This window comes from Gouania willdenowi, chromosome 22 (assembly GCF_900634775.1).
Source record: "Gouania willdenowi chromosome 22, fGouWil2.1, whole genome shotgun sequence".
In the NCBI taxonomy this organism is placed as follows: domain Eukaryota; kingdom Metazoa; phylum Chordata; class Actinopteri; order Blenniiformes; family Gobiesocidae; genus Gouania; species Gouania willdenowi.
The window spans coordinates 19,330,058-19,354,576 of NC_041065.1; the positions used below are offsets into that span (position 1 = coordinate 19,330,058).

Here is a 24,519-nt window from a genome sequence, read left to right on the forward strand (position 1 = left end):
AAAAATATATTGAATATTATAAGTGTTATTTATGTTGCTCTCCCTTCATAATTACAGATTTAGCTTTGATATACGAGCTGCTTTTATTCTCTTAATAAAGGCTACAAACCTTCTATTCTTGGTGAAAAGCCTCATTTAATATTTAACGTCCATGTTTGTGACTAATATTGTCCAACATATACATACATATATATATATATATATATGCTGAACGACTGTAACAATAATGGCTTTTTGGAGGAATCTTATGAGGCATTATACAGCTTTTGATCTTTTATCTACGTTTATCACGCATACATAAGCATTTATTTACATTTCAATCTAATTCTAATCTATTACGTGCTAATAAGCTAGAAAAACGTCCTGTCCATCAGCTCCCTCACTTCACTCTCTATTATTTTCAAACACGGATTGTGCAGCTCTGACAGCCACAAACGGCGCATGGGGCTAACGGGTTCACCGCCATTGTCAGAGAACATTAAATCATTACACTCTTCACAAATTGGTTTATTATTCACTCTTCAACCATTGATTAAGTCCTGATTGTCCATAAGTGACGTTCTTGCCACTTCCTGTTCTTTGCACTTTCACAAAACTTTGCCGTCACACGTTACGTGAGCTAACTCTGGAAACCAAAGTAGCTAGTTAGCTAGCTAGCTACATTTTTAGGACTGTTCATTGTAGAAAATCGTAAAAGTAGCTGCTCAAATGATATTATTATTCTCAAACAAGAAATTAGATGTGACTTAAAATCAAAATTTCAACCTAGAAATGTGGGTACTTGCTTTAGCTGGATGCTAATTCCATTTGATTTTAAATAGGACAGTAAAGACATATGGCTAAATAACACCGTTTCATGCACTTTTTAATACTTCACACCAGGGTTGGGGTCAATTATAATTAATTACAATTATGGCTTAATTACAATCACAATCTTTTCCTGTCGTAATCATAATTAAATTGCAATTGAGTTTAAATAATTGACCATAAAAATTGTGAATTATGATTTAACGCTAAACTGGGGAACCATGTTACAGTTCTATGTACAGTTCTACACAAATGTAGTGAACAATCAATACAATAAGTTTCATATTAGGCTTTCCCACATTTTAACATTTAAAAAAATAAAAATAAACTGAGAGGTACAGTATTCTGACACAAAAAAGGCTCTGATGCCCACACCAAAAATATTAAAACTTATATTTTTATTGATTAGGAAGCCCAACAATGTAACCAATAGATAAGAAAGAAATTAGATGATAGATTTTTTTTTTTTGTGTGTATTTTACAGCTGATTTAGGACCTGTTATCATAAGAAATGCTAACAGAAAGCTAACACAATGGGGAGGTTTACTTTTATCAGGTTTTTTGTTTCAGGCTCAATAATTGTGATTAGCTGTAATTGAGAACATAATTGTAATTGACTTTGAGGATAAAAAATAATTGACCCCAATCCTGCTTCACACTAACACCATGCACTTATAGAAGCATCAAAGAGAAGAACAGTCAAAGAGGTGCATACCTTGTTCTGCCATCATATGTGCAAGGCCTTAAGAATAGAGGAGAGGAAAAAGAGAAGAAAAACGCTTAAGAGAACACTCATTGTCAATACTGCAAGTATTGTGATTGCACATGCTTTTCACAGGCAGGAGAAGCATGACATCAAAACACACACGTGACACAAAGCTTCCCGTCCGTGAGCGGGAAGCTTTCTTCTGAGCGTGAACACACAATTCCAGCCGAAGATCTGGAATAGTGTTTGAAATTACATGTGCTTTGATCTGTACGTGCACGAAGTAGCGGAAACAAATCGATTCCCTATAGCGCAATAAATGCATTACTCTTTTCAACTGAACTTTAGCCAAATCTGAAATTTTGAATATATCTTAAGGCCAAATAAAGAATATACAGTTACAACTATCCTGAATTTTGAGCTTTATTGTTTCTTAAAGGTTTCTTGTCGGCTCAGAATTGTTTTCTAGAAATACCAGAAACTGTCAGATTGCGGAGCAAGAGGATGTGTTAAATGTTCAAAATACCATCAATATGTAGTTATTTCCTTTAGTTTCATGAAAAGTAAGCATAAGAAATGAAGAAAAAAAACCGAAACAAAAAAAAAAAAAACAGCAAATGTTATGAATTAATTAATTAGGAATGACACAAAAACTGAATTTCTGTTAATATTAGTCAAAAAGTACTTTGAGTCAGGGCTAGTAAAGTACCATTGGTGTTGGAAAGAGCTTACTTAGTCCATTGCGAACTTGCACTCTATAATAAACAGATGTGGTTTCCTCGTTTACCTTCTTTTGTTCACTCACCTGGAACTTTGCTGTTGGCGTCTGCAGAAGAAAGAGAAGAAAAAGAAACACAAGCAAACAAGACACCCATTAGAGACACCCTTTTTCTCTTGCATGTTGGCTGACATGCAAACTATCACAGAAGTCATCATAGTGCATACAGATGGCCGGCAGTGTGCACAGCCATTTGTATGCCATTTACAATACAAAGTTAGATTGTTATCAGTTAAAGAGACAAAATATGATTGGGAGTAAAAAAGAACAAAAGACAAGCAGCAGTGACAACATGTGCAGCTGTTGAGGCAAAGGGTCTGTTAGAGGGCGTACAAGTTACCGTAACGGAAAATACCATTAAATCCTCTAAAAACATGGACTATCCAGAGCATTTGTAAACGTGATGAGCAACATGATCAATCAAACCTCTGTTGACTTGTGAATCCTGAGGGTGGCACATGGTCAATCAATCCAATGTAACAATATTAAGTCTACAAATAATAGCAAACTTTTCGGATAAATCAATTTCTGAATATCAAAAGTCAGTGACTGTAATAAAGATGATCAGCTATCAATACTGGAGAGTGTAATGTGTAAAATGAAGAATAAATAAATATATTAATCATTAGGGGTGTTGGAAAAAAATTAATTCGCCGATATATCGCGATATTACGTCGCGCGATTCTCGGATAGATTCAAAATACATCCATACATCTTTGTTTTTTTTGTTTTTCACCTTTATTTAACCAGGAGACATTGTAACTGCACTGAGTGCACTGAAACCTGGACATGTTGACCAGCTTGTGTTTTTCAATAAAATCTAAAAGAAATTACTAACTTTCTGCATTTATTTGTTGTTCTAGGCATATACCCTCAGTTAAGTTGCACTAAAGTCACAGGCAGATTGTGTGTTATTATTTTTTTTATTTGAAGTTGTTGGCACATGGCATGTTAAAGCCAATGTGTGTGTGTAAAATACGCCAATAAAATATATTTCATACATAATGTTCTCATGAAGGTGTACACATTTACAGATTAGTTGTTTCTTAAGTCATATATTTAAAAAAAAAATGTAGCCACAGCATGCCCTAGGGCATCTGTGGCTACATTGTAGCTTACCACCACTGGTATGACTAATGTGAGTGAAGGTGTGAATGAATAATGGTTTCTGTACGCGCTTTGAGTCTCCTCGAATAAAAGCCATTATTATTATTAATAATCATGGATCTTGTTTTGAAGCTTTGTCAGTCGCACATTATCTCCGAAATGTCGGCATGAAATGTGTTTACGCGATTTTTATGGATCAAATAACCCCATATTGATATTCTACTTTGTTACTTTCTCGCTTAAAATGCTTTCAGAACATTAAAAGGTGGAGAATTAATGGAGATATTTAGCCTCGGTGTGCTTCAGGTTTTTGTCGTTGTAGGTTCCAAATGCATTGTGGGAAACTTGGAAGTATACTTCAGTGGGAACAGGTCATCATCCTAATCATACCATACTTATAGTACGTAATAATCAGTATATACTCATTGAGTTTGTAGTGCATAGTATGGAGTATGACATTTCCAACACAGCCCTAGAGGTGGACAGTGCTACCGCTCTCTAGCTCCGCCCCCTTACCACAAAGCAGGCTGTGATAGGCTAGAGTACAATAATCAGATGATATGATTAGGAAAACTTAAAATGACAAAAAAAAAAAAAGCTTGGGAGAATATGAACCCTCTCAACCTCCGACAAAGTTTTTAAAATGATGCTAAAGCTAATTAACTTAGCACACGTTAAACATTGGCAGTGTGACCTAATTGGCCATGTCAGAATATAAATGGGAATGAAAGCACATGGAAGTCAATCTGATAAGCGTAAGAAATTAATTCACTTTAAACTGAGCGCTGCACCACAGGGCGAAGGACGCTTGTCCAGTGAGTGTGCGTGTGATTTTGGATTGAGCTGAAGCGTCATTTTCTTTGAGTCCTTTTAGAGACAATTTCATATTTGTTCAGATTTCCCTGGCACTGTATATCCCACTCAAACACCCGAGGAAGCGCAGCACTCCTGATTGAAAGAGATTAAAGCAGATTAAAGTGTGCATCGCTGCTCACTCTCATGGGAAATATGAAAATGAACAGAGATTTAATACTAGTGCAAAGAAATGTGGATTCATCATTTTATTCATACTTTTTTCTAAATTGTGTTTCTTTAGACTACATTACCTAGTCATCTTATAAACAAGTCAGCAATGCTGTCTGTCACAAACAGTTTAGATCAGCGATTCTCAACTGGTGGGTAGGGACCCCGAAGTGGGTCGCTGGACTGTAATGGGTAGGTCGCGGACAGCTGGTCAAAAAAAATAAATACTTAATGTCTCTCATGTCAGAGTTGTCTTTTCTTTTGAAATTAAATTTTCTTTTGACAAGCATGCTGTAAAATGCATGTTACACAGGAAAATATATCTAATCTTTTTTCAAACATAAATCTATGTGTGTTTTCTGTCTGCTCTTCTCTTCCTGGCTATGGGTGCAACTTCCTGTGCGATTACATAAAAGGAAACCAATCATTAAGGAATTGATCTATTTTTAAATTGACGGATTTAACTCTTTACATGCACATCCAACCTGCACTTCCACTTCTAGCTTTTCACAACAAGAGCTCTGGTTTAGAACATACTGTACAGTTGTTATCAACAGCAAACCTTAACTCCTATTTACTGTAGTCGCCTAAAACCTATGTCTTATATCATCATAAAAACAAGAAAAATGACCAATGTTTCTATTTGAAGTCGTGCACTAACAATTACATAATTTACAAGTAATAAAAGCATGCAATCATTGCAACACAAACTGTACTTGTACAAATAAGGTGGACATAAGTGTACAGAAGTTACTGTATATAATGCCTTGTTATATATTATGAGAAAGAGATCTAAAAAGCTCGTTCCCTGATAGTAATAATTTAGCTTGTTTTTATTTAAGTAAAAATGTATATAATTTAATGGCTCTCTCTTTACTGGTCCATTTCAGTTAGTAAGCTACTATTTATTAAATGATTGAGTGTGAAGCTTTTGAGGATATGGCTGTTTGGTTTCCCAAAAGACAACGAAAACTACATTTTGAACCTTTTAATTTATGCATGTCCATATTTAATGCATCACTTATTAGTGTAGATGCATCAATGAATAGGAAAAGGTCAGTATTTTCCACACATTTAGAGAACTTATTGCTGTCTATGATATCTGCATGGCAGCCACTCTGAGACCAAGGTCAAGGGCAGATGGTTCTTCCAGTCCATTAAAAAGAGACACATTATTTGCTGGTCTTTTATGGGACATAAACTCAAGTCTCCTGTCTGAAAGTCAGACATCTCATCATGTCTGGGTACACCAATGACACACTGCGCCAAAGAAAAAAATACTTAACCGTTTATTGGCTACATGCATTGCCTTCTGTGGAGAAATAACATGGCACTGATTATGGGGCTGGAAAGCCTAATCACATGGCTCGATGGTACAATGGTTAAGCAAACTAGAAATTAATCTAAGAGATTTTAAACGGTGTCTATAATGGTTACTTAAGTTAAGGCCATTGAGGGGTGACTATTCTGAAAGAACACTTTTTAACTTGAGGTTGTTGGCTTGATTCAAGTTAGTAAATCCTTTCTATTTGGCGGAATATGGCACACAACAGGAGCACGTTGGAAATCATTGAGTGAAATAATGGCTGCCATGTTTAGGCTCGTGAAATAAATCTTTAGCTGACAAAGTTAAATTGCTATGCCTTGATTTACCAAGATTCCATAAATAAAAAATAAAAAAACTTGGTGCATACACATATTGTGAGTACTCTAGTTCGCCTGTTGTGGGAGATTTATCAAGATTACACATATTATAACAGGTGGAAAAGTGGTGGGGAGGGCCCTATTTAAACAAGGGTTTTGAGATCACAATGTGGCCCATAATAAAATGTTGGAGGTAGAATAAGAAAATGCTATGAGAGGCTATCTGTGAGAAAGTCAGGGAAAACAAGAGGGGCAGCAGATGAAGTCAAGAAAATATGGATGTAAGACGAACAAAGGATTCAAAAGATCAGTTCTCAGTGTCGCCTTTCATCTGGCTTCAGCCATCTGCGAGTAAAGCTGTGACAGTTAGCACCTGCTTGTCAAACTCCTCAAAAATTGGTTTATTATTCCCTCCTCAACCATTGATTAAGTCTTGATTGTCCATGAGTGACGTTCCTACCACTTCCTGTTCACTGCACTTTCACAAAACTTTGCCGTCTCGTATTAGCTAAATCCGGAAACCAAAGTAGCTAGTTAGCTAGCTACATTTTTAGGGACGCTCAGTGTACACGATCTTGAAGGTAGCTGTTCAAATGACATTGTTATTCTCAAACAAAGAATCAGAATAAATGTATTTTAAATCAAATTTTCAAACTAGAAATGTGTGCACTTGCCTTGGCTGGACGCTGATTACACTTTTCACTATCTGAGATTCTTGTATTTGATATTAAATAGGACAGCAGAGAGATATCGTTAAATGACGCCACTTCAATACTTCATCAGTTCCAGCTCTGGTAACTCACATTACGTGTGCTAAATTGATATATTCGTATCTCTACCTCCAAATATTTTGAATTCTCACAGACGCCCAGATTGAGGCAAACATGCTCAATAGATGCTTGTGTTGCTTTGCATTTTGACGGATGCAGTCTTCATTGCGTGGGGTTAACAGATCAACCGAAACATGTGTTTACGTGTACAACACTTTACTAAATCAGGCTCAAGTGTTGCAGACGAGCTTAAGTGTCTATATGGGAGAATTTTACGTTACTTAGTAGGGATGAACCGAAATGAAAATTTGAGGCCGAAGCCGAATAGAATATAAACGCTTGGCCGAATTTCACTATTTTTTAAAATAGTGCATGAATCACCTACAATGTTTTTTAAAGAAAGTCAATGTTTATTGAATATTATGACATTTTTTAAAAATATTCCAGTAACCTTTGCTTTTCAAAAAAAAAGCAAAACAAAGTTTTTAACTTATATTAGCCCTTCAAATAAAACATAACATGCATTCCAAATGAAGCTTAAGTGCATTAAAGGGGAGGTAAGATGAAAAAATAACTTTATAATGTTTTGATACAGTGATATACATCCATTTAGCCTCATTCAGAAGGCCAAAGTTGAAATGTAATTTTTCTCTCCCTCCCATGTTATTCCACATTTTGTAAAAAGTCAGCTATAAACGGGCGAGTTGAATTTTGCCCACGTTGGCAGGTGACGTCACCTAACACGCCTCCTAGAATGAGAGCTCCTCCTTCTCCAACTATCTTACAGCTAAAACAAACACAGCGGTTTAATATAGAATATATATTATACTTTATTGCCATATATGTAAATGCAAACTGCACTACTGGACGCCCAAACTGCACTACTTTTTCTGCTGCCAATCGTGTTGGGAGTCACTGCTTGGAGCCACGGATCCATTGTTTACACACATCAGCTGTTAGCACTCCATGCTATTGCTAGACCAGTTTATGCAGCGAGACTCAGTGTAGTGTAAGGAGGAAACAAAAGGGATGTTTACGGATTTGGTTGTGGAATTGGTCGGTTTCCAACTTTTACGCGGTGACGGACGACGGAAAGCGGTAAGTAGAAAGGAGAGAGTCTGGCTACGTTTGTGTGCGGAAAGGAGGAGCTGCTGCTGCTTGTTCTGCAGCAACGCGTACACACTTTTCCGACTCAAAATCCCTGCACGTTGTTCGATTGTGTCACACGCTACTATTCGGCCTTGCTTTTAACTCACTAAACCAAAGGCCGAAACTTGACTTTTTTTTTGCAATATTCATCCCTAGTACTTAGTAAATGTAAATTTATATAAAACATATATACTGTATGATAAAACTGCTCAACATTTGGTCGTTTTCTGTTCCTAACATACAGTAGACAAACTCTTCTGACATACAGAAGTATTTCCCCTTTGGCTCTAATTTGGTTTGTGGAACAACCTTTGATTTGAGCCGTGGTCATTCTGATGCAAATATCCATCATTCCTACTCTGCCATCATTCTGCTCCTTCTCTTGACCTACACACTTTGACAATTACTGGACACCATCACATGCGTTGAACCTGCTTTGCACATCGGGCTTCGCTAACACAAAGAGAATGAGACAAAGATGGAGAGGCTTGTGAAGCTATAAATATTTAAACGAGTGCGCCAGCGGGCAAAGCAATCAAACACTCACAGGTACAACCTCCAGTGGGAGGGTGGTCAGTATTCAACATGATACTGTTACTGAATGACGGTCCTTTGAGACCTTTGCATATCCTGCAGGATTCTTCGCTAAATTCCTGCCTATGAATTTCTGACCTTCTTTGGAAGTGACTCACACAAATTTCCATATACTTATTTATTCATCATCCAAGACATAATCAGAGGTATATTATGATTCTTCCATTTAATTCAATACCCAAAAGGTGAGGTGAGGATAGCAGAGGATTAACCTTAAAGTGGATTACTTTTGGGATGATTCACGATGTGCAGGATAAAGTGGCGAGAGCATTGGCAGTAATGAGTCATTTAAAAAAAACAAATAACAGCTTTCTTCACTTCTCCTGGCTTAACATATTGTTCTCCTCCTGCAGTGTAGCACATATAAAAACACAAGCCATGGATATATAGTGGATGTGTGCATACAAACCACCAATCCTTAGAACTTAGTGCTTTATTATTATTATTGTTGTTCTCATCGTCTTTACTATAGCGGCTCTATAATCTGCTCACTGACTGGTTTCACGCACAGCCATGCGTCATGTTAATATGAACATATGGGCAGCTGTAGAAACAGTGAGGGAAGCCTGCTGAAGCCATCTGTTACCGTCATGGTGTTGCTATGACTGGACTGACTAGAGCAGGGATGGGCAACTCTATCACAGTGGGGTCCACAAAAGTGATTGTATCTGATCCGAGGGCCACATGATCAACATTCGTGTTAGCATTTAGAATAATGACCAATCAGAGCATTAATACAGGGGGAAAAAGCTGGTTTTTGGGCTTGTGGTTTTGAGGATTTGTCAGTTTCTAATCATTCTGTGTGTTTTCAGAGTCATTATGTGTATTTTAGTTTTGTTTTTGAGTTCTTGGTGTAATTTTGTGTATTTTTCTGTCATTTTCTGAATTTTTATTGTTGATTTGAGAGTTTTTGGGGTCACTGGATTTTTGTTGTTTTCTGTCATTTCCAGTCATTTGTGTAATTTTGCAAACAGTTTCAGTGTCTTTCTCTAATGTGTTTTTGTGCAGTTTCTGTCGTCATTTTGTTTGTTTAAGTGGTTATTGTGTCCGTTTTTGTTGTCATTTTATGTTTTATTGGATTTTTGTGTGTGTGTTTTTGTGCATTTGTGTTTTATGTTGGGTTTCATATTAATTTCAACTTCTTAAATTACAATTTGCTTTTGGGGGCTCCAAAAAATTAGACTGAGGGCCACATGTGGCCCCCTGGGCTGCCAGTTGCCCATGTTTGGACTAGAGAGAAGAAACACAAAAGCTTCTGTATTCTCATTTTTATCACTTTGGAGTAAGGCTGAACGATTAATTGCATTTGCGATATTATCGCAATATCATAAAACGCGATTTTTCTAATCGCAAAAGGCTGCGATTTTTTATTTTCATTTGTTTTATTGTCCCGTCTTGGACTGTCCTGTTAAGTTCAGTGTGTGTTTCAAAAGTGCAGTCCACATGTTTCATGAAATGTGAAGTTAGATATTTGTTTTCTTTATTGTTGTAATCTGTGCTTTAAAATGTATATTTATTTAAAATTGCATTTTATTCTGAAATTGTTTATTATGAAACAGATTGATTTATTGCTTGTGTTCGTTGAGAAATGCATGACAAGAGGGCCTTGAAAAAATAATTGCATATTAAATCGCAATCGCAATATTGAGGAAAAAATAAATAAAATTAATTAGATTTAATTAGAAAAATTAAAATTAAATAAATTAAATAAATTAAAAGTAAATTAATTAGATTATTCACAATTAGATTATTTTCCAAAATCGTTCAGCCCTACTCTGGAATACAATTTGCATGCGTTCTAAAAAGCTAAACCGTAGTCTTCATTAAAGATCACAAAACAGTTAAAAGTGTGCATGAAAAAAAATAACCAAACTCCCAAATTGTTAATGAGAAGAGTTTTGGTTTCAAACCGACTGGTGCATTCTCTCTGTTTCCGACTGTAAATCAGTCAAAGTGTAAATAATGTGCGTCTCTTAAGTGGCTGTGAATGCTAACATGTTGGCGGGTGATTGTCTGTCGCTCTCAGTTACCCTGAGGTGAACTGACCACCTGTCCAGGGTTGGTCACACCTTTGCCAAATATCATCTGATAACAAACATGGATGGGCAAAGAAGTCTGATGATTATTTTAACCAATTATTAGTTTGTTCCTGTACTTTTCATACATACATTATGAATTTTGATCAACTCACACTGAAATGAACACACATTTATACATATTTAATAATTGCGGTTAAGGCCGTGACCGATTATCTAACTTAGTGGTTCTGTGTAGACTAGGATTCAAAAACCTGAGGAATTTATATTCGACAACTGTGATTAAAAATGAGAAAATACAAAATACTAATCATTGATTCAGAAATATATATATATATATTTTTTTTTTAAGTTACACTGTCGGGTCATTAACTAGGAAATTCTTTTTCAATTATTTTTTCTATATGTATCAATTTATAGACATACTACCCTAGCCAGAATCATTTATTCATCGTCTATACCTGGTTTGTGCTGATAAAAGATACATTTAATACATTTGAAGACCATTTTAACCATAAAATTGTATCCTTTCTTATTTCGATCCCTAAAATAAAAAAGTTAGTATGAAAACCCAAATAAACCCAAGAAATGTAGGTAAACCCTAACGCACAGCTAAGTATAAAACACAAAACACAATTTGTATTTATTTTGTCTCTGTTTTAAGTATTTTAATGTTGTACTGTTTGGTTTTTGGATACAGATTTTTTTAAATACAAAAGCCTAACCAGAAAAATAATAATTAATACATTTGTCTCTATTCAGTAAGCTTTAGTTTAGTGTCTCTTTACCAAAAACTAATAAAGAATACACTTCATATGTTATTTGAGAATGATACACAATAGTCGGGTGGTGATGTGACTATGATTGACTTGTACCTGATAGCAACACATCATCGATTATCATCTATTTATAATAATAGTACAATCAGGCCGACGCCATTGTATAATTATGATCAAGCTTAAACAAAATACAATCGATTCACATAAAAATTACAATTCTAATCATCCACGATTCTGAATTGATTCATAAACTTAAAAAAATCGATTTAAAAAAAAAAAAACATTTATTTTATTTCTTTACTTTGCAACATACAAGACAAAAGACAGGGACAAACAACAACGTGATAATCCTACAGCATACACCCAGAGGACTATGAGTGTGACGATATCTCGATACGGCGATATATCGCAATACTTTTTTGCATTTTCGATTATCGATATGCTCGCGCTAAGTATCGTTTTTTTTTTTTTGTACCCCAAAACCTTTTCTGCTTTTTCACTAAAATGTACAGGTAGGTCTTCACATAAATTTTGTTACTGTTTGTTGAAGGAACCAATATTTTGTTTAATGGAATATTTCACTATAATGGTGTCACTGGTAAGAAAAACCCTATTTTTTGTTTACAGAAAACACTATTGGAGATACTTACTGTATTTGTTTACATTGGTATGTTGACACTTATTTACAGAAATGTTGCACTAAAATAGTCACTGTTCATAGGACACTTTTTCAATGTATTGTCTTTCACAGATATAAAATAAAAATTGTATTTTTTCACTTAATCTTTTTTCTTGTTATATCAGATTATCTCAGATTGATTCCTGACCAATAAATCGATAATTGCAGTATTGTCTGGAAGAAAGCTTTTATTTAGGCAACTTTATTTATGCAAGTTATTACTTGCACAGTAAGTAAGTTTTTTTTATTTGTTTAGCATGAATAAATGTTACCTTGTGTCTAAAGTTTGCCTTTGTGTGATTCATCTTAATCCTATAAACTGTATTGTTTTGATGCCTTACCACACTCTGCATTGTATACAACTTTGAATCGAGAACCGGTTGAATCGAATCGTGACCCTAAGAATCGGAATCAAATCGTGAGACACCCAAAGACTCACATTGCTAATAAACACTGTTTTAGTCGGTTATTGTGAGGCTAAATCTACATAGCGGTCAGTGTTATGACAGACACAGTCAGTGTTTTCAGAGCTGACAGCATTTTTTTTTTTTTTGTTATCATGATGCACTTTGACAGTCAGCAGAACCTGTCATTATTTTAGGTGTAGCCGTCACTGTCACTCAAGGCTAGCGTTAGGTCATTTAGCCACAAACTGTCCATGAAGGCTTTTCCTCCTGCTGTCAACCAATGAGCTCATATGAGCTTGTTGCACTCAGTCAAAAATAAATGATCAATATAGGATTGGACAGCAGTAAGTAACAGTTAAATGTGTAACCAACTGTTTATCTTTGAGACAATATGTTTAGGATGATTTTCCAAATAATAGCTTTTCTCAAATACGAAAATGTGCCAGATTGAAATAATCTCAGCAAATTGAGAATAAATATGCCGAAGCAATAATGTCATTTAATCACTTTTTTTTTTTGTTTGAGTCCAGAAAATGATTCATTGGGCACTTTGTCCAACCTAATTAGGAGTTGTGAAAAGTGCTAATTAAAGCAGCTGATCTAAAACCAGACAACTTTTAATTGCTTTTCTATGACAAAGATTATTCAACGACATTTTCGTTCTGTGGCAAATGCAGACTGAACGTAACGGGGGGCGCTAAAGGAAAAGACTCAATAATCTGTTCTATATTAGTGACAATAATCAGTGTGTACATTAATACAGTAATCTAAGAAGGTGTGGTCATTCTCATTAATAGTGCACTGCTATTACAATGCAGTAGGAGCTAGCTCTACTGCTAACCACAATAACACTTATTGAGTGTCCATTCTGGGAAATTATTCGTATTTTTCCTAAGATGCAAAAGCACCACTCAAAAAAAAAAAAACAATTAGTTTGGTTAATTTCAGTGTATAATTATAACAACTGTGATTATTTAAACCTTCTCTGAATATGTGTTACCATCAGGATTTATGGGATGTATTTTAGTTTAATAGATTATAGTTATGTTAAGCAGCCATGTAGCATACTGTAGCAGTTTTATTTACATGAATTTGATTTGCTAATATACTCGTGTTCTGTGGCTTTGGTTTTCTGTTAGTTGTTGATTTTGGTTTATTAATTTGTTGTTCATGGATTTCTGTCTGTGTGTGTGTGTGTGTGTGTGTATAGCCTCCTTCTTGTCTCCACTCAGGTGTCTCTCATCCCATGATGACCATCCCTAAACTACTGAAGGTGTGGTTGAATGCAGAAGATCTGAAGGTGTATTGTTTTCTGTTTGGATTATCACAACTATTGTTCCTGTTGTTGTTCAGCTGTGGTTTTGGTCTTTGTGTTATTAGTTATGTTCATATTTTGGAATGTTTGTTGGGTTTGCCAGTTTATATTAAAAATGAACTTGTTCAGAGATGTAACTCGTACCTGCTTCAACCCTCTTCACTCTTTGTAACCCTGACAATATGTTAACATTTTCCATCCTGTTTAATGCATCCAGTTGGTTTTTATGAATTCATGATCAAAGGGCAGAAGATTAAGTTAGTTTTGTAGTAAAAAGCTTTATTATGTCTGTCGTTAATTTCAAAAATGTTTATTTGTGTGAGGAATTAACATTATACATCAACATTAAAGAGATGCTCCGCTGTTGAAATGTCCTTTATTAGAAGATCCATACCTAACAAAATGCATCATTTTGCACCATTTTATTCACTTTAAAAAATGGGAATACTTTACCGTTTTGAACCTGTGTTCCACCATCATGAAATCACGTGATTGAGGACGTCACACGCCCCCATTTTCCTGTAAACATCCCATTGTTTTCTATTGCAGTGAAGCATTCAGCCTGCTTTTTAGATCATTTAGCATCCAAAAATAATGTTTTTTGTTATCCATAGATTTTCTAATAAGAACATTTCAAAGGTTTAAGGCCACATTTGTAAGAACAGTGGAGGATACCTTTAGGTAACCTCTAATTCAACCAATAGTGAACTAAATATTAAATGTATTTAAGAGTGGCCCGTACAGTATATTCAATGTAAGTTGCCTTGAAAAAAACTGAAAGCACAGCTACATAAATTGCAGGAACGTTACCTTAACAACAATGTTGATGAGTCACAGTCTGGATGTTTGAGTTCTATTTATTGCCATATTGCTGACGTCGCCTGTGTCGCATTCCCTCCCAAGTACAATCAAAAATCGGGCAACCCACAAACCTACCTCAGCCCCCCTCATTATGCACGTTATTTATCCCCCAACAACCGCTAATCTAAATTTTCCCAGGCTTGCTTGAGTTCCCTGTCTTTCTCTCACCTATCAGTGCCGTGCAGGAGGCAGTCAGGCAGATAGCTGAGAGAGGGGAAGCCTGATATAAATCAACAATGGGACCAGTTTCCAGTTTGGAGGTTATAAATCAAGGTTGGAAAAAGCAGCCTCTCAACCTGTGAGGGTCAGTGGGGCACCCACATTGACGCCTCACTGAGTCACACAACACAAAAGTGAGAGGCAGGATAAAAGGAGGTGAGGCGTTTCTGTGTTACGGGAGAGTCAGGATGAAAGGGAGCAAATATGTGGTACATCCAATACTAGGGATAGGAATTGATAAGAATTCAACGATTCCGGTGCTCATTGGGTGAGGGAATGAAATAAACTATTATTTTATCTTTGTCTCTTTAATTTCCTGCAGGAATATCAGCTCTTTTTTAATCCACCAGGTATAGATTGTTTTCACTAGGTAATAATAAATACAATATATGACACTTTGGCTACAAACGTCGGAAAATATTTACAGCGCTCTTTTTGAACAACTTGATCTAATTCAGGCCTAAAACAAATCATTATTCTGATAATCAAAAGTACAGCTGCACTTATAAACTGTGGTAGATTAACGATTTTGTGCAGAAAATGTGCATGTTTGAATGTCAGGAAGGATACAAGTTTGTTCTGGACTTAGGGGGTCTCCAGCTGTGGAGAACATCTTTTCAGATAGTGTTGAGGATGCTTGGACACATTTCTTAGCTAAAGCTGACACCATTGGCAATGTGTCCCTCGTCATCCACCACCAGAGGGTGGCGCTGTCTTTGGTTGGGATGGAAGGAAGTTTTCTATTTTGTTGGACTTCTTGATCCACTCTTTAGACGACGTAGGGCCCTATAAAAATCACGGAATCGACCAATGAATCACTATTGAATGTGGAAATGGACAGAATCGGCATGAAACGCTGTCACTGGAACTTTTTTTTTTTTTTTAAAATGTGAAAATGTTTCCGGGGGGACTGCTCATCAGGTGCACCGCCCCCCTTCTGTCCTGGCCGCTTCAAACACCGCCTAAATTGCCAAAAAACTACGTAAATCATCATTGACTCTTAAATACGGAGTCACCAGTCTATGGTTTAAACAACACGCTACTTGCGTGTGACGTCATTACGTATTTGCGACGTAAGAGGAGCCGATAAGCGGAATTGACAGGCAAGCAAACAAACGATTCCGAGGAATTATATTACTGGGAGCCAGTTCTCAGAAAGAACGGGTTTTTGATTCCCATCCCTATTCAATACATACATATAGTGCATGTATAGCAAGTAAATATATCTGGTAATAACCATTTAGAGCAGGGGTGCCCAAACCTGGTCCTCAAGGGCCCCTATCCAGCATGTTTTAGATGTTTCCCTCTTCCAACACACCTGATTCAAATGATTAACTCATCATCAAGCTCTGCAGAAGCCTGATAACAATCCTGGTAGTATATAGTAAATAGTAGTAATAGTTTAGCAAACTACAGTACATGGAGAGATGTCAAATAATTTAAAGAGTAAACCTAAAGGTTTTTGCTGGATATTCAAAAAATGCCTTGATTGTGGGCGGGGCTTCTAGAGAAGCCCTATGGCAGCCTCGCTTCTGTCATTCTGCCCCAGGGCACCTGTGGCTACAATAGTAGCTTACCACCACTGTGTGTGGAGTGAAAGAATAATGCACATCAATGTAAAGCCCTTTATAAAATCCAATGCATTATGATTATTAGGGCTCGAGCACCAAGGACCCTACTGTAATGCACCTTGTTTTTATTATTACATAAGGTTATGTTTTCCCCTGCGTTCATCTGTCTGTCTGTTAGCAAGATAAGTCACAATAACAACATTTTAGCCAAAACTAAGTTGCAAAAAGCAGACTAAAATAAAATTTACATTGCACAAGATAAGGTTTTCCTGGACTTCATGTCTGGGTTATGTAGTAGAAAACAGGAAGATTACCAATCTCAACTTTTATCCCCAAAATGTGGTCAAGCTCCAAATAAAAATATGTTTAATGATAACCCAAACCACCGTGCAGGTTTTCCGTGGTCATGTAAAACCAGTTTGCTGTTTGTGGCTCTGTGTGATCAGAGGACACCAGCCATTTTCTACACCAGCCATTTGATCAGCTGAGCGGCTCAGCCAAAAGAAAAGAAAAAGCCATGACACCAACCCCCCACCCTGAGGATTGATTTTTTTTTTAACAAAAAAAAAAAAAAAAAACAGCTCTAATCTTTCAATTCCAGATTCTCTCCCTTTTGTCCGTGTGCTGGGGATTTGGCATCAGCCCAAACTGGATTTAAGTCTCTTTATTTTTTGGGGTTAAAAAACCACTAACTATTTAAATATGCAGGGAGAGCTGTAGAAACAATGTATTTAAAACAAATGAACTCTTATCGGAGTCAATTAAAAAGGAAAAAGGACTTTGGTGACTTTTTCAGCTAGGTGGAATCGATCTTCTCATAAGGAGTCCGATTATTGTGTCTCCTCGGCTTTTGGGAGCTGCTGGTTTGGAAAGCCGGGAGAATGCCTATTGATTGTGAATAATTAAGTGCAGCGCGAGAGTGCATTGTCAGAGCGCATGAAGGCTCTGGATCTATTACATGTGCATGCTCACGAATACCACAACAAAACCAACGCAGTCGCAGAATTTCCTACACTCAGGAATCATCAGTGACAGGAAATCCAAGTTTTTACTGCAAAAAAATCAAAGTGCCCTTTACTGGGCCTGCAGGGAGGGAGTAGATGGAGGGTGGGGAGGGGGATGTAAAGGGCTTTCTTTTAATAGAAATCCATTTTAGCCTGGGTACAGCCAGCTGTAAAGCAAATGAAATACAGCTCGAGCAAAATTCTCTGCACAAAAGAATGCAATATAAAACACCTGCCATCTTGCGATTGGGAGGAGAAATGGGGCTCAAGGGGACCCATTCTCTCCAAACACAACCTTATCAGTCCCTCCAGGACCGATGCCATTAACCTGCGCCTCACTGGCAAACTGCACTCAGATTAACTTTCTGATTTCATGCAGCTTAGTCACGTGTGTGCACTGCACGCGCACACACGACCCTTAGATACCATAACAGCAAGTGCAATAGCACTGCCAGTTGTTAGTCTGCAGACATACACGAGAACCGTTAACATTGGGACGCTGGCGTTTGCAGTGAAATGACAAGTGAGTTTACAGTGAACAAGTTGGATCAGAGTAGGTTGTAATGCTTGAGAACAGAACATGAATTACAGGGAATAAATGGAGCACACGCATCGTCATTTCAGCGCAACAAAGAAGCCAGTGGGAAATTAAAAGCAACAGAGCAAAGGGGCTGCATAAGTAAAGAAAGAACTTGAATTAAAGATTTTTTTTTTACAAGTCTAATGCAAATGGGAATTATGGTAAATATATACATATTCTGTTTGTAGATGAAGTCAGAAAAAAACCTAAAAGCATTGGTTATGGCTGAATGTTTTCATTTGTTGCGCTCTGTATTCTTATTGATGGTAATTTAGGGAATTTCTGCTGATCTTGCACAGTGACAATACTAGTTCAAAAAAATGGATTTATTGAACACAGAAAAAAAAAAAACAAGACGTTTGTTTGAACTAGACCAGGGGAGTCAAACTCATTTTAGTTCAGGGGCCAAACACGGACCAGTTTGATTTTAGGCAGTAAAAACAAACAAGCATTAATGTGACCTAGTTTGTCCTTTCACATAGAAGTACACTATGTAAAGCACCTACAATGTGCAAGCAATACATGACAGATATCAGGCCCTGCAGGATCTTCACTTTAAAGTTTCTTGGTTTTGAGTAATTTCTACTTAATTTGGGGAATTTTTGTGAAATAATTTGAAGAAAATTTCTGAATTTTGGGGGAAAAAAAAAAAATATATATATATATATATATATATATATATATATATATATAGCCATCATGTGAAGCAACAAAAAATTAAGTAATTTGAAGAACATTGCAGCACTTTGGGGGAAAAAAATTGAGATAAAAATGACTGCCGTCATGATTTAAGCATGGCAAAACTAGTCTGTGAGCCCTTCAAATATTGCAGAGTTTCAGGAAATGTGTGTATTAGGAGGGTCTGAGCTATTTACAACTGAATTAGTTGATAATTTAAACAATGATGTTTTCTGTCATTTTTACGTTCCTCTGTGGGACACATTTGACGCTCCAAAGGTCCGGATTTTGGCCTTAAGTTTGACTCGTCTGATAGAAAATAAGGAAAACGAGGCTGATGCCAAATTATGAAAATCTACGATTTGACCTTAGATCTTGTACGGCATTTTTGTTTCAGACAAAAACAAAGCATATTGGTTCTTCTTTAGGAGCAACTGTTTCAACATTGGAATCAAATCAAGTATTAGTAGTTTTAAAAGACATGCGAGGGACTTGTGTCGTTACCTTCGGTGCAGAAGCGGCCCTTGTATTCTGTTTTGGAGCAGTCACAGACCGGCTGTCCATCCATCACCATGCACGTGCCACCATTCTCACACGGGTTGACGGTGCACCATCCCTCCGACTCCAGCGGCACCTTCAGGCTTCCCAGGAACAGAGGCTGTGTGACGCCATATTTGAGGTCTGTGATTGTGCCCCTCAAGGGCTGCATGTTTCGCACCGTAGGCAGTGTAAGTGCACCGTTGCGGATATCCTGAGGCACTCCACCCAGGAACAGGTCGCTGACTATTTTCATGAACTGACGCTGAGGCCGCACCTCGTCTGCTTTGGCCTGGCCGTCCAGCACCAGCACCGTACGCAGGTTATACCTGCTCAGCGTGGCAAAGTGCCAGCTGCTGTCGTCCACCCGCTTGTCCGACACCACAGTGGTCTCGGCGCAGTCGATGCTGAAGCGCAGCTGCAGTCGTCCCTCCACCACGGAGAGCTGCAGAAAGTCACAGTAACCTCCATCATCAAAGTACAGCAGCAGAGCCTCGGAGGCATCTGTTTTGAACTGAAAACTGAGGTCACCGCGTGTGCTGGCGTCCCAGCGGAGGTAGCGTGCCCACTGACCCGGTGTACCAAGAAAATCCAATGCCAGACAGGTGCTGAAGAACATCTGCAGCTTGATAGAAAAACTTACAAGATCCATAGCTGCTGGGAGTTTATTCCAAGAATATGTGAAGGGACTCAATCAGGCTGAAATTTCAGACTGAAATACAGAATTTACACTAAATCCACAAGATATCTTTATAAATATTTGGTATAAAAATATGTTCTCAAAGGGAAAGGGGCAGTAGAGGGAGAACAGTCGATGTCGTTAACAGTCTTAAGGTATGACGTTGTAGGAGCTGCAGGGCAGTGATTGTATGGCAGAATATTAGTCTTCGTCCCTCCAGGAGAAGAACTAAGTTTTGACGCGTCGAAATGCTTCTCTAGTCTTCAGCGTGATGGAAATAAACACTTTTAGTGTAAAGTCTGATGGTGCCGACTTTTCTGGCTTTGAGGTGGACAGGACCTTCATCTGTCATTTTGTCCTCTGGAAAGCAGGGTTCACACAGAGTCCTGTGGTCGATCTCAGTCCCATCACTGTTGGAAAGAGAGCACATCACATCAATATGTACAATCTGAATGAGAAATTAGTTTAAAGGGGCAGTATTATGAAAAATGCACTTTATAATGGTTTTGCTACAGTGATATTCATTCTTTTAGCCTCATTCAGAGGGCCAACGTGGAAAAAGTTCTGTTTCCTCCCTCCCTTGTTATTCCACATTTTGTAAAAAGTCAGCTCCAAACGAGCAAGTTGGATTTTTGCCCCCTTATAAGTCATAAGGGGGAAACTCCTCCTCCTGACAATCCTGGCTCCTCCCACCCTACATAATAATGTGAGCTCCTCCCTCTCAAACTACCTCACAGGTAAAACAAACAATGCAAAGGCAGGTTAACATCACAGTTAATGTCCTTATGTTCAGTATGTAGATAATCCAAAGCGCAACGTGAGCACACAGTTTCACTTTTAGCAGCCGTTACTGCCTCGTATCGCCTTTATGACATGATTACACGTGATTGCGAACCACTGCAACGTAGTGAAGAAGCAGCGCTGAATGATGAATTGCAATTGCGATATTATCGCGATATAATACGCGATTTTCTAATTGCAAAGGCTGCAATTTTTTTATCTATTTTTTTGTCCTGCCTTTTACTGTCCTGTTAAGTTCAGAGAATGTTTAAGAAGTGCAGTCCACATGTTTCATGAAACGTGAAGTTAGTTAGACATGTTGAAGAGGTAAAGCCATAGGTTTGTTTGAATTTTATATTTATTCAAAGTTTAAACACATCTGAAATTGTTTATTATGAAACGGATTGATTTATTGCTTGTGTTCACTGAAAAATACATGACAAGAGGCCCTTGAAACAGTAATTGCATATTAAATTGCAATCGCAATATTGAAGAAACAAAAAATAATAAATCGCAATTAAATTATTTTCCAAAATCATTCAGCCCTAGTCAGAAGAGGTGAGGAGGAGAAGGAAGTGACTGTTGTTTTTTTTTTCCTCACTGCTGCTGTGATAAACACACCCTGAAGCAGCGTTTGTCAGACTCACAATCACAATAGCCGCTTAAATAGCCATGTGTTTTACTGTGATGAGCAGTATTTTTTGCTGAAAACAATAACAAGAGTGTGTGGCTATCAAAAGAAAATTACTATGGTGATAAACCTGTGGTGTAAAGTCCGCATCTACAGACACACCCACTCATGCATATGCATGAAGGCCCCAAAAACAGGCTGTGTTTAGAAGCGGTCTGAAAGTGACTTTTCAGAGGCTAAAAAACTCCAGAAAACAGGCGAGTTCGGAAAAATATGTATGTATGTATTTTCTACAGTCTCTGTATGTACCCGCGGACGCCCCGCCCCCACACGCTCTGTCTCGTGTTTATAAAGCAGCATGAGCTCGGCTACGGAGTGGGTGGGAGGAGGGTGGGCCGTCCTTTGGCCCGACTTCGGGGAGGAGGAAGTCAGTGTCCGGTCCATAGACACGCCCACTTATGAATATGCATAAGTAGGTCGCAAATCAGCCAGTTTGTGTAGAGTTGCTCAGAAAGTGACTTTTCAGAAGCTAAAACTCTGGAAAACAGGTGAGTTTGGGAGAAAAAAACCTCAAATAATATGTTTTTGGGGTTCTTAGAATAAATGGAGATTCGTGAAAATAGCATGACATGGGACCTTTAAGAGTGATCAACCAACATTCATTAAGAGCATTTCTTGATTTTAAATGAAGATTGGTGAAGACACAAAAAATGACATCCTGTCATTTTCAAATAATTGCAAAAATTCTAGAAATATCAAAGCCAAACAGGTCATTTAGAACGATCCCCTGAGTGAGAAAATAGAAGTTTAATTTCAGTGCAATCGGAGTTCATAGAGGCTCTGATGGAGCCTACGTACAGTTTTATAAAAACAAATGGTTGATCTTATGTGGTGGTCTGAATAATCCTGACCAGTGTGAACTGTAGAAGTGCTGCGGTTTTTTTTCTTCCCTCCTCCACAAAAGGTTGTTTGGAGTTTATCGGTCATCTGCCGGGTAAATTAGTCTCATTATTCTCATGGCAGTGCATGACTATCAGTCAGCCAGGCAGACTGCCTTTATCTGATGACCAGCCTGGAGAGGCAGCTTTCTGCTGAAGCTCGCTGAATAATGAGAGGCATTGGAAAATACAGGCAGGTACTGATGCAACATCCAACAGTTGGAAAACAGTGAATTACACCAGATTGTTTGTCTCAAAAACATTCATGGGTTCTTTTTTGCTGAAATCATAATCTGTTTGCATTGATATTTAAATTTCTTTAACACATGCATTTAACATCATTGTTGTTCTTCACTATGGTCAAAGCAAGCCAACAACAAACATGCTGCTTATTTCCATTCAAGACACTTAAAATGCCTGGACAATATAATAGAGTTGTTGAATTATCCTATTTTTTTTTTATTGCAGACTTTTACCACCATGTTAAATACATATCAGCACATTTATTGATATGAAACCAGGCTAAAGTAAAGGCTTTGTTCACCTGGAGACAGGATGTCCAGATTTCATCATGCATTTAATAAAATACGTTATTTACACAGCATACAGGCAACATTGCTCAGTGTAACCAATTTAGCAACCGCATACCGCATTGACACTAAGATTTTAAAGGAGAAGAAATATTTAGCTGATTAAGATTGAGATTAAGCATTAAATGATTTTTTTTTTTTTTTTTGTAGGTTGTTGCTGCAAAAAACGCTTTGAAGGAAAACACTAAACAAGGACAGAAAAACTAAATGTTAACCAAAGATAGACCGTACACCATGGAAGATTCCATGGCGGAATGATCAGATTCAAATTGCACATTTCGTATCAATTTTTGAAACAACAAAAAAAAGAAAATTCTATATTTTTTTCTAAATAGAAAAGCACTCATTGACAAACTGTCTTGAGGTCCAACCGCTATAAAAGTCTATTTCCAGTCTTCATTGTGTGCTCTCTAAACATGAGTCAGTAAAACAGATATTTATAACTTCAAACACGTTCCTTTTACTGTCCAATCCCCAACTACGTAACTTAAACCCTTTTACTTCCTGTTATTCTAAATCCCAGCAGGTCACTCACCCTTAAATCCAATGTCTTCAGGTTATTAATGGAGCTGATATTAAAAGCTGACATTTCAGACAAAAAGGCCCAGAATTGACATCCGACTGTCTTTATCCCATTGTGGTACTGTGCTGACAAATGGCAATAATAATCATAATTTCACACCAAAAATAATAAGAATGTCTTGCAGTTTTAATTTACACTAGCTTAAAGTTACATATAAACTATATTTAATGTGATAAGCTACTTACGGTAGCAAATGCAAAGAAAAACAATGTATCGCTTTGGGAAAGTAAGACGTTTCTAAGCCAGTACAGGTTTGTGGGGGGTCTGCAAATACAAGCATTCATCAGACCTAATTTGGTTTAATCAGTGGCTAATTTGGAGGTGTTAGTGTCAAAGGGTGATGTTGGATGAGCTAATCAGAGACAATCTGTGTGTGTGGGTATAGTAGGACATGCTAATACTATTTAGATAATATAAGCAATTGGCAATACAATTTAAACCCATTTAGTTGAGTGAAACTTTTTAGAATGCTGTTGATTAAAACTTCATCATCAAGAGGTTTAATGACTAAAAACAACAACAAAAATGTGCAAAAAGGCTAAAACTAAAAATGAACCTCAACACAAAGTAAGTGTTGCTTAAAATAGATTTGTTTTAAATTCAACCATTTGCACACCATTGCTGGAAAAATCTGGAAATAAAGCCTTATGGAATTTTGAAAGAATTTAGGGAAAAAGTTGGAGAAATTTTCAAAACATACATTTCCACCTCGCATTTTGTATTTAATGAAAAACATGTTTTTTATGACATTCTGCAGTGAGACACAAGCTCATTTTTGTGCTTTAAGGCAGTGGTTCCCAACCAGGGGTACTTCAACACAACTCAGGGGGTACACAGAAACATGTCAATTTATTTTTCTAAAATTATGAGACTAATTTCTGCTTGCACACTAACTTTTTCCTTTTCTATTGATAATACATTGTGGCACAACTCTTAAAAATGCATTAAAAAGGTGAAGATCGACACCTAAAATGGTCAAAACATCAGAAAAATATGAGTGAAGCTTTCAGACTAGCCTTCTGAGACAAATTAACAAAATAAAGGGGTGCGAGTACTTAAGACAGAAAAGATAAG

The 24,519-nt window shown here is 37.2% G+C and overlaps 1 protein-coding gene across 6 annotated transcripts in view; it reads right to left on the reverse strand.

Moving 5' to 3' along the window:
• The window catches only part of nrxn3a (neurexin 3a), a 157,223-nt gene that overhangs the window by 127,822 nt on the left and 4,882 nt on the right, over nt 1-24,519 (reverse strand). For all 6 annotated transcript variants that reach the window (XM_028437365.1, XM_028437364.1, XM_028437363.1 and 3 more), the window contains exons 2-4: nt 19,212-20,333; nt 2,319-2,339; nt 1,523-1,549 (exon numbers count right to left, since the gene is read on the reverse strand). In XM_028437365.1, the coding sequence (XP_028293166.1) occupies nt 1,523-1,549; nt 2,319-2,339; nt 19,212-19,896 (733 nt within the window). In that variant the 5' untranslated portion in view covers nt 19,897-20,333. The remainder of the gene's footprint in view (nt 1-1,522; nt 1,550-2,318; nt 2,340-19,211; nt 20,334-24,519) is intronic.